General features: G+C 39.1%; 1 protein-coding gene across 1 annotated transcript in view; it reads left to right on the forward strand.

The window, feature by feature from the left end:
• LOC107679719 (apoptosis regulator BAX-like) overlaps window positions 1–11,350 on the forward strand; it is a 21,979-nt gene that overhangs the window by 3,302 nt on the left and 7,327 nt on the right. Inside the window, exons 4-5 of the mRNA XM_016475355.1 lie at window positions 4,865–4,997; window positions 5,258–5,362. Coding sequence (XP_016330841.1) covers window positions 4,865–4,997; window positions 5,258–5,362 — 238 coding nt within the window. The remainder of the gene's footprint in view (window positions 1–4,864; window positions 4,998–5,257; window positions 5,363–11,350) is intronic.

Raw genomic sequence — 11,350 nt, forward strand, 5'->3', positions numbered from 1 at the left:
CAAGTGATTATTACGTTTTGAATATGGATATTTTTCTTACAAAAACACATCGATTCGCTACTGAAGGCCTTTGTTCACCCCCCGGAGCCATGTGAGACACTTTGTTTTATGGATGGGCGCTTTTTATTTAACTTGTTTTGGACTGAAGCAATGCAACACCCGCTGAGTGCCAGGAAATTTGAAAGATCAAAGGCAATTTTTTATGTAACTCCGACTGGATTTTTCTGAAAGAAGAAAGTCGTATACACCTAGGATGACTTGAGGGTAAGTCATTTATGGGCTAATTTAAATTTTTGGGTGAACTAACCCTTTATAGCCTTTATGTATAATGCATTATAAAAGTAGTTTTAATGTACATAATGCACATTATAATGCATTGTACAATCTCATGAATAATTGTAACCACAGTTAATGCATCATAACACTTATAAATTCATTGTTACAATATGCATTTTAAATTCGGTTATAATTATTTACGATAAGATCTAATGTATCACAATGCCAATAGTTTACGTAAGATTTTATTTAAAGATGCATTCAGTCATTTTTGTTTTTTCACATTTGTCTGGTAGTGCTGGGCGGTATGACCAAAAATTTATATCACAGTATTTTTCAAAATTATACCGGTTTCATGGTACAAGACGGTATTTTCTTTTCATGCATGACTGGGTGTTAACCATATTTTCTACTGATTGAGAGAGGAAATACTGCAGTATATTGACTTAGAATGATCGCGGGACAGCACTGGCGAAATCTTCCAACTGAACCATAGCTAAGGTTTATCCAAAAAAGTCGCTAGGTTTGTCAGTATGAATATTCGATGGAAAAAAGCCGCTAAAAGGGTCTGAAAGTTGCTAAATCTAGTGCTAAAGTCGCGCTCCTGTGTGTTTGAGACGCGGGAGCTGATGGCAGGGGGTGGTGGATATTTGTGGCGGTCAATGTGGATGAGTTCTTCTGTGTCATTACGTTCTATTAGCTCTACAGCTTCAGTTTTGGCACTTTCATGCTTAGTAACACATACAGCTGTTCCCTCACCACAGTGCAACAGTGAAAAGGGACCCCTTTCAAACAGTGTCGCGTTCTGAACGTTGTTTAAGCAACATACATCGGTATTGCGGTATTTTAAAATTCATATCATAACAAAAATAAACACCGGTATTCGGTATGAACCGGTATACCGCCCAGCACTAACTATATAAACACCGGTATTCGGTATGAACCGGTATACAGCCCAGCACTATTGTCTGGGACTTAAAGGGGTCATCGGATGCAAAATTCACTTTTAAATGTTGTTTGAACATAGATGTGTCTTGGCAGTGTGTGTACACAACCACCCTATAATGATACAAATCCACCCAGTGTTTTTAAAAAAAAAAACTCCAATAATAATAATAACTTTCTCAGATCAGGGCCCAAAAGCATCGTAAGCTTAAGTACATCGTAGACAAGACCCATTGAAACCAGCTTATGATGCTTTTGGGAAACGCAGCCCAGGTTGTTCTGAGATTCTTGGCAGAGTGACGTAGTTCTCAATTCAATTCAAGTTTATTTGTATAGCGCTTTTCACGATTCAAATCGTTGCAAAGCAGCTTTACAGAAAATTAAGTTTCTACAATATATTTAGTAGTAGTTTATCAGTGGTGACTGTCAAATTGATGTACATATGGCACAAATGTATGGTAAAATTCCATTAATGACGTAATCAAAGAGACAATGAACACTATTAACAGCAATGATTATATGTTGCAATCAAATTTGTAGCAAAATTTGGTAGTTTGTTGTTTCAGGGTTGGCATCATCTGAGGTCCTCTGAGGGGTTTGCTTCATCTCTTCTCAGGTGTTCTGGATCCAGACTGAAGCTTGTGTAAATCCTAGTTGCAAAAACAGAGAAACAAATAGAGCCATAATTAGCGTAGCTGCTGTTCCGACCAAGCAAAAATGATTTGTTCAATCCAAGCTAAGGAATAATAATATGCATTTGATCAGATATAACTGCAGTACAAGATTATGAGATGCATTATTTGAATGCTTGGCCAAAGAGATGTGTCTTTAATCTAGATTTAAACAGAGAGAGTGTGTCTGAACCCCGAACGTTATCAGGAAGGCTATTCCAGAGTTTGGGAGCCAAATGCGAAAAAGCTCTACCTCCTTTAGTGGACTTTGCTATCCTAGGTACTACCAGAAGTCCTGAGTTTTGCAACATTAGGAAGCGTGAGGGATTGTAGCGTGTTAGAAGACTAGTTAGGTATGCAGGAGCTAACCCATTAAGGGCCTTAAAGGTAAGTAATAATATTTTGTAACTGATACGGAACTCAATAGGTAGCCAGTGCAGCCCTATACGCATGGGATTAGTATTACCTGGTGACCTCCAGTCATTTGTAATAATTGCGGAGGTTGTCGTTGATCTTAATCCCGTGCGAATCGGCCATGTCTGTAATAATTTGTAAGGTTAAAATTTCCCCGCAAATTACCTACCATATTTCGCCGAACACTGAGGTCCTGTGATAATATTAGTCCTGTGCGAATCGGCATCTCTGTGATTTGGCCAGCATTTGGCGGGTTGTATATCATTTTTCGAGGTTTGTGTTTCCTGTGCGCCTTTTTATCCATCTTTCGCGAAGAATGGAGCTGCGTTGGAGTGTTTGATAGTATTTTGGGTGCTGTCATATTAATCGAGCATAAAGCTTGAGATATTATTTTAACCTGGTGAAATGTAAATGACACAGGGCACGAAACTATATTAGGTTCTTTCTTTTTAAATCCATCTAACCGGAGCATAGAACGGGACTCTCAAAGCCTTGACCGTATCCGGGAGATAAGTCAATAAATTCGAGTAAAATCACAGGTTTCGCTTATCCCGTGCGAATGCACCACACGAAATTCAGATGTGGGGGGGTAATTTCAAAATCACACAAGGTCCCCAGATAATACTAATCAAGTGCGAATAGGGCTTAAGATGGAAGAATGCTGGTTTTGTAACATGGGAAATAATGATTTTCAAAAGACAAGTTGCTGTCCAATATAACACCCAGATTTTTGACTGTAGAGGAAGTAACAATACATCCGTCTAGTTGCAAATTGTAATCCAAGAGATTCTGTGTACTGTTTTTGTAATATCTCTGTCTTATCCGAATTCAATAGGAGAAAATGATTGGTCATCCAATCTTTTACATTTTTTTTGGTCGCAAGTTCCTTCAGACGGTATTGTAGCCAACCGTGATTAAGTCTTTCTAAGAAAGAAAGCGTTTGGTAAAAGGAGGTTACAAAGATAAAGGAAGTAGTTTTTGACTGGCCATGTGATCTAGAAAAAAAGGGAAATAGCTTTTATTAAGTGTCTCCATATCTTGTGAGTGTAGATCATTTTAAACATTTTTCAAAAGTTTTTTTTTTTTTTTCCCTTTAGGAGTGAAACTTTTAATGAGGAATAAAGGACTGAAGGACTGAATGTCTGGGCCTTAAAAATGGCAGAAATCTATGAATGTTTTTAGTCTAGTCATAAAAGCTATAAAAGCCATCTCACACACCAAACTTTTATGAATTTCATCATAAGGGCTTTTTGCACTGGATTTAAAGGGTTAGTTCACCCAAAAATGAAAAATTATGTCATTAATTACTCACCCTCGTGTTGTTTTCGAAACCCGTAAGACCTTTGTTCATCTTCGGAACACAATTTAAGATATTTTTGATGAAATCTGAGGGCTCTCTGACCCTCCCATAGACAGCAAGGTAACTACCACGTTCAAGGTCCAGAAAAGTACCAAGATGATCGATAAAGTAGTCCGTGTGACATCAGTGGTTCAACTGTAAAGTTACGAAGCTACGAGAATACTTTTTTTGTGCAAAGAAAACAAAAATAACGACTTTATTCCACATTTTCATCTCTACTGCGTCACTTGTGGACACGCGTTCACGACAGTATCATGACGCGAGCGTGTGGCGGTGCTGACCCAGATCCGGCGTGATGACGTCATTACGCCGGATCTGGGTCAGCGCCGCCACACGCTCGAACGTGGACCTTGAACGTGGTAGTCATCATTCATTCACCTTGCTGTCTATGGGAGGGTCAGAGAGCCCTCAGATTTCACCAAAAATATCTTAAATTGTGTTCCGAAGATGAACGAAGGTTTTACGGGTTCAAACAACACGAGGGTGAGTAATTAATGAGAGAATTTTCATTTTTGGGTGAACTAACCCTTTAATCCTGGGTTATCATATTTTTAAACCCTAGGTCAAGAGCAGTATTAACCCTGGGTTAGGTAGCCCTGCTTCAGACCAGGTTTAGCAACACTTTCGCAAGGTTAACCCCACATTACAGTACCAAAGTAATACAGTGTAAAAAAGCTGTGCTGTGGGTTGTCTAGCAAAACACAACCAATAATAAACTCCCTTTGTCCTTAACCCATTAAATATGCAGATATGCACGTGCATAGACATTTCCAGGCTGGGTTTAGTTTCAGTGTGAGGGAAAAGTTGAACAGTGACGATGAACCCATTAACTGGTGTGCAGAAAAGATGCTAATTTTTTTAGATGTATTGTACAGAAACTGGATCTGGACAAAGCTGTTATTAAAGTGCCTCAAATCTCATAAATGAGAGCAAATAAGAACATTAAGACAGGGTTTACAAAACTACAGTGTGAAATTTCAAAACCTGACTACCCAGTAATATTGCTAAACCACAATGAAGTATGAAGAGTATACAATATAGAACAATATAACTAACTTTTGTCACAACTAGATGTTAGCAAATTATTATCAGTTGATTATTTGAATTGGAAAAACTGGTCCATATGGTTGGCATTTTATACAATATGTATGGTTGAAGAGTTTGGGAAGCCCATAACTTACTACTTTTTCCCTCACAGTCTCATCAGCACTGTGCAAGCTAACTGTGCTCAGGATGTCTTCATGACTGTAGCCAGGAGCATCTTTGAGGACGGCATTAACTGGGGACGTGTGGTGGCTCTGTTTCACCTCGCATATAGGCTCATTTACCAGGTAAAACTCTCATTTTCTCATTTTAAACAGAATTTGAGTATTCATTATTAATTTCTTCATCTTCAATTATTTTTATGGTAAATGTGAAAATATTGCCTCACCATTTGTTCTTCAATCAAAGTGCCAAAGTGGTATTGCATGAATAATTGAGAAAAAGCTGAGTCATCATGTTTTTTTGATAATTCAAATTTATTAAGCGATGGCGTTGTCTTTTGGATAATGTCGATGTATTAAAACATGATTTCCTTTCATTTTTTTAGGCTCTGACTCAGAACCACTTTGACATTATCAGGAGGATCATTAGCTGGGTTTTACAGTTTATCAGGGAAAGCATTTCTGCCTGGATCAGACAGCAAGGAGGATGGGTAAGTTGCTGTTTTTGTGTGTGCTGACTGGCCACCCATGTGGAGCCACACAGGTCGAGCCAGACATGGGCCACCACACACAGAGAGACGCACCCACTCGAGCCAGGAAGTACATAAGCACAAACCCAGACACATACAGTCTAGGAAAATCCAGGCACACAAACCCACTGACCCAGTGTGGCACGCAGCTAGATACCATCTGTTATGATCTAATCTGTCTTTCTAAATTGCATATCAAGAATGCCAATTTTTACTTTTCACATCTCATGTAAGAAATGATGTTGTCATACTTCAGTAAGACGCGGTTTGCATGTGTGCTGCAGAGCTCCACCAGGCTGACTGCAGTTCCTGGGGCCACTCAAGTTTAATAGCACACATATGATCATAAAGGAAGCAGAATGTGGGGTGCTGGGTTTAGACTTCAAACACTCAGGCGTCATGGAGCATACTGTGGCCCTGAGAACTGGAATACAGTGAACATGTGACTATTTACAGTGTGCTACGCAGCATGAGCCTGAAGAATGCAAACCCAGCCAGGGAGGAGAAGGGATGCTTGTATGTTTGACCCTCATTTTTGGGGATTTGAGAAAGATCAGGCACCTGCTGTTTACAGTATTGTACTGCAGGGGAATGTGCCACCAGTCATGTCTAACCGTTGTGGCATTAGCCAGTTGTGGCCTAATTGTTAGAGAGTCGAACTTGTAACCGGAAGGTTGTTTGTTTGAATCTCAGTACCAGCTTGAATTGTTGGTGATTGGAGTGAATGAACAGTGCTCATTTCCACCCTCAATGCCCACAACTGAGGTGCCCTTGAGCAAGGCACTTAACCTCCCTGGGCGCCACAGCAAAAATGGCTGCACGCTGCTCCGGGTGTGTGTGTTCAATACTTACTGCTGTGTGTGCACTTGGATGAGTTAAATGCAGAGCACAAATTCCAAGTATGGGTTACCATACTTGGCTTTACGCCACTTCATCTATGGTTCAATCAATGTAGTACAATATTTACTAAATTACTGACATTGTTTGAATTTGTATAGCCAGAAGATTTATATGTGTGATTTACCTGTGACATTGATGCATATCCACATTAATTAGGCTCGTCACTACACCAAAGTGTTATAAATTTAGCAAAACCTTATAGGTTTAATAAGTATACCACATATGAATGAATAACTCCAAACTACGTTTACTATAATAAACATACAGTGCTGCTTAAAAGTTTGTGAACCCTTTAGAACAGTGCTCTCAAACTCAATTTCTGGAGGGCCACCGCTCTGCAGAGTTTAGCTCCAGCCAGCCCCAAATCATACTTGCTTGGAAGTTTCTAGTGATACTGAAGACCTTCATTAGTTGGATCAGTTGTGTTTGATTAGGGTTGGAGCTTAGCTGTGCAGAGCTGTGGCCCTCCAGGAATTGAGTTAGAGACCAATGCTTTAGAAGTTTGTATAGTCCTCAAAGTAGACAAAGAGAATCCAATCAAACAAATGATATGAAAATATATACTTTGTCATTTATTTCTTCAGGAAAATTATCTAATATTACATATCTGTGAGTGGCAAAAGTATGTGAATCTCGAGGATTAGCAGTTAATTTGAAGGTGAAGTTAAGAGTCCATCTGTTCAGAGGTGTTTTCAGTCAATGGGCTGGTTATCAGGTGTCTGTGTGTGCCCTGTTTTATTTATAGAACAGGGATCTATCAAAGCCTGATCATGTTTTTGCAAGTGAATCATGGCACGAAAAAAGGAGATCTCTAAGGACCTAAAAAAAAAAAAAGAGTTGCTGTTGCTCATCATGCTGGAAAAGTTTACAAAGTCACCTCTAAAGAGTTTGGACTCCCCAAATCCACAGTCAGACTGATTGTGTAAAAATGGAGGAAATTCAAGACCACCGTTACCCTCCCCAGGAGTGGTCCACCAACAAAGATCACTTCAAAAGCAAGTTGTGTAATAGTCCACGAGTTTGCAAAGGACCCCAGGGTAACTTCTAAGCAACTGAAGGCCTTTCTCACATTGGGTAATGTTAATATTCAGAGTCAATCATCAGGAGAACACTGAACATCCATAGTGTGCATGGCAGAGTTGCACGGAGAAAACCACTGCTCTTCAAAAAGAACATTGCTGCCCGTCTGCAGTTTGATAAAGATCATGTGGACAAGCCAGAGGGTGATTGAAGGATTTTTTTTATGGATGGATGAGACCAAAATTGAACCTTTTGGTATAAATGAGAAGCGTTATGTTTGGAGAAAGAAAGACACTGCATTCCAGCATAAGAACCTCATCCCATCTATGAAACATGGTGGTGGTGGTGGTAGTATCATAGTTTGGGCCTGTTTTGCTGCATCTGGGCCAGTACGGCTTGACATCACTGATGGAACAATAAATTCTGAATTGTACCAGCAAATTCTAAAGGAAAATGCCTGGACATCTGTCCGAGAACTGAATCTCAAGAGAAAGGGGGTCATGCAGCAAGACAACGACCCCAAGCACACAAGCCATTCTACCAAAGATTGGTTAAAGAAGAACAAAGTTAATGTTTTGGAATGGCGTCAATGAGTCAATGTCCAGACCTTAATCCAATTGAAATGTTGTGGAAGAAGCTGAAGCAAGCAGTTCATAGGAGTAAACCCATCAACATCACAGAGTTGAAGTGGTTTTGTACTGAGGAATGTGCTAAAACTCCTACAAGATGTTATGCAGGACTGATCAGCTGTTACAAGAAACTTTAGCTGCAGTTATTGCTGCAAAATAAGCAAGCAGTTCATAGGAGGAATCCCACCAACATCACTGGAATTGGTTTTGTCCTGAGGAATGGGCTAAAATTCCTACAAGAGGTTGTGCAGGACTGATCAGCAGTTACAAGAAACGTTACTTGCAGTTATTGCTGCACCAGATACTGAAAGCAAAGATTCACATACTTTTGACACTCACAAATATTTAACACTGGGTCATTTTTTCTAAATAAATAAATGACAAAATGTTTTTGTCTCCATTGTTTGATTGGGTTCCCTTTGTCTACTTTCTGGACTGATGATGTTTTGGGTTATATTTATAAAGAAATATAGAAAATTCTAAAGGGTTCACAAACTTTCAAGCAGCAATAAAGTGATATTTAGCAAATCTTAACTGCTTGATTGTTATATCATTGTATAATTTAAACTATATCATTGATCATTGGTGTTGCCAACTTCAGAAAAGGAAAATAAAGGACAATCGTGGTTTTTCATAGAAGCATAAGGGACAGAATAAGGGACACACATACAGGCCTATTATGTATATCTGATATATATCTCTTTTATATCCTGAATCCTGAAAAAATATCACTGGTCCCAAACAATAATAAGCAGCACAACTGTTTCCAACACTGATTATAAATCAGCATATTAGAATGATTTCTGAAGATTGAATCTCAGTACCAGCTTGAATTGTTGGTGATTGGAGTGAATGAACAGTGCTCATTTCCACCCTCAATGCCCACAACTGAGGTGCCCTTGAGCAAGGCACTTAACCTCCCTGGGCACCACAGCAAAAATGGCTGCACGCTGCTCCGGGTGTGTGTGTTCAATACTTACTGCTGTGTGTGCACTTGGATGAGTTAAATGCAGAGCACAAATTCCAAGTATGGGTTACCATACTTGGCTTTACGCCACTTCATCTATGGTTCAATCAATGTAGTACAATATTTACTAAATTACTGACATTGTTTGAATTTGTATAGCCAGAAGATTTATATGTGTGATTTACCTGTGACATTGATGCATATCCACATTAATTAGGCTCGTCACTACACCAAAGTGTTATAAATTTAGCAAAACCTTATAGGTTTAATAAGTATACCACATATGAATGAATAACTCCAAACTACGTTTACTATAATAAACATACAGTGCTGCTTAAAAGTTTGTGAACCCTTTAGAACAGTGCTCTCAAACTCAATTTCTGGAGGGCCACCGCTCTGCAGAGTTTAGCTCCAGCCAGCCCCAAATCATACTTGCTTGGAAGTTTCTAGTGATACTGAAGACCTTCATTAGTTGGATCAGTTGTGTTTGATTAGGGTTGGAGCTTAGCTGTGCAGAGCTGTGGCCCTCCAGGAATTGAGTTAGAGACCAATGCTTTAGAAGTTTGTATAGTCCTCAAAGTAGACAAAGAGAATCCAATCAAACAAATGATATGAAAATATATACTTTGTCATTTATTTCTTCAGGAAAATTATCTAATATTACATATCTGTGAGTGGCAAAAGTATGTGAATCTCGAGGATTAGCAGTTAATTTGAAGGTGAAGTTAAGAGTCCATCTGTTCAGAGGTGTTTTCAGTCAATGGGCTGGTTATCAGGTGTCTGTGTGTGCCCTGTTTTATTTATAGAACAGGGATCTATCAAAGCCTGATCATGTTTTTGCAAGTGAATCATGGCACGAAAAAAGGAGATCTCTAAGGACCTAAAAAAAAAAAAAGAGTTGCTGTTGCTCATCATGCTGGAAAAGTTTACAAAGTCACCTCTAAAGAGTTTGGACTCCCCAAATCCACAGTCAGACTGATTGTGTAAAAATGGAGGAAATTCAAGACCACCGTTACCCTCCCCAGGAGTGGTCCACCAACAAAGATCACTTCAAAAGCAAGTTGTGTAATAGTCCACGAGTTTGCAAAGGACCCCAGGGTAACTTCTAAGCAACTGAAGGCCTTTCTCACATTGGGTAATGTTAATATTCAGAGTCAATCATCAGGAGAACACTGAACATCCATAGTGTGCATGGCAGAGTTGCACGGAGAAAACCACTGCTCTTCAAAAAGAACATTGCTGCCCGTCTGCAGTTTGATAAAGATCATGTGGACAAGCCAGAGGGTGATTGAAGGATTTTTTTTATGGATGGATGAGACCAAAATTGAACCTTTTGGTATAAATGAGAAGCGTTATGTTTGGAGAAAGAAAGACACTGCATTCCAGCATAAGAACCTCATCCCATCTATGAAACATGGTGGTGGTGGTGGTAGTATCATAGTTTGGGCCTGTTTTGCTGCATCTGGGCCAGTACGGCTTGACATCACTGATGGAACAATAAATTCTGAATTGTACCAGCAAATTCTAAAGGAAAATGCCTGGACATCTGTCCGAGAACTGAATCTCAAGAGAAAGGGGGTCATGCAGCAAGACAACGACCCCAAGCACACAAGCCATTCTACCAAAGATTGGTTAAAGAAGAACAAAGTTAATGTTTTGGAATGGCGTCAATGAGTCAATGTCCAGACCTTAATCCAATTGAAATGTTGTGGAAGAAGCTGAAGCAAGCAGTTCATAGGAGGAATCCCACCAACATCACTGGAATTGGTTTTGTCCTGAGGAATGGGCTAAAATTCCTACAAGAGGTTGTGCAGGACTGATCAGCAGTTACAAGAAACGTTACTTGCAGTTATTGCTGCACCAGATACTGAAAGCAAAGATTCACATACTTTTGACACTCACAAATATTTAACACTGGGTCATTTTTTCTAAATAAATAAATGACAAAATGTTTTTGTCTCCATTGTTTGATTGGGTTCCCTTTGTCTACTTTCTGGACTGATGATGTTTTGGGTTATATTTATAAAGAAATATAGAAAATTCTAAAGGGTTCACAAACTTTCAAGCAGCACTGTACATCCATATCTACTGTAACTTTGCTAGCATACATACATTACACTAGCATAAAGTGATATATACTATTTAGCAAATCTTAACTGCTTGATTGTTATATCATTGTATAATTTAAACTATATCATTGGTACGTAGGGTTGCCAACTTCAGAAAAGGAAAATAAAGGACAATCGTGGTTTTTCATAGAAGCATAAGGGACAGAATAAGGGACACACACACAGGCCTATTATGTATATCTGATATATATCTCTTTTATATCCTGAATCCTGAAAAAATATCACTGGTCCCAAACAATAATAAGCAGCACAACTGTTTCCAACACTGATTATAAATCAGCATATTAGAATGATTTCTGAAGAT

The sequence above is a fragment of the Sinocyclocheilus anshuiensis genome, unplaced genomic scaffold (genome assembly GCF_001515605.1).
Source record: "Sinocyclocheilus anshuiensis isolate Anshui unplaced genomic scaffold, SAMN03320099.WGS_v1.1 scaffold224, whole genome shotgun sequence".
NCBI lineage: Eukaryota > Metazoa > Chordata > Actinopteri > Cypriniformes > Cyprinidae > Sinocyclocheilus > Sinocyclocheilus anshuiensis.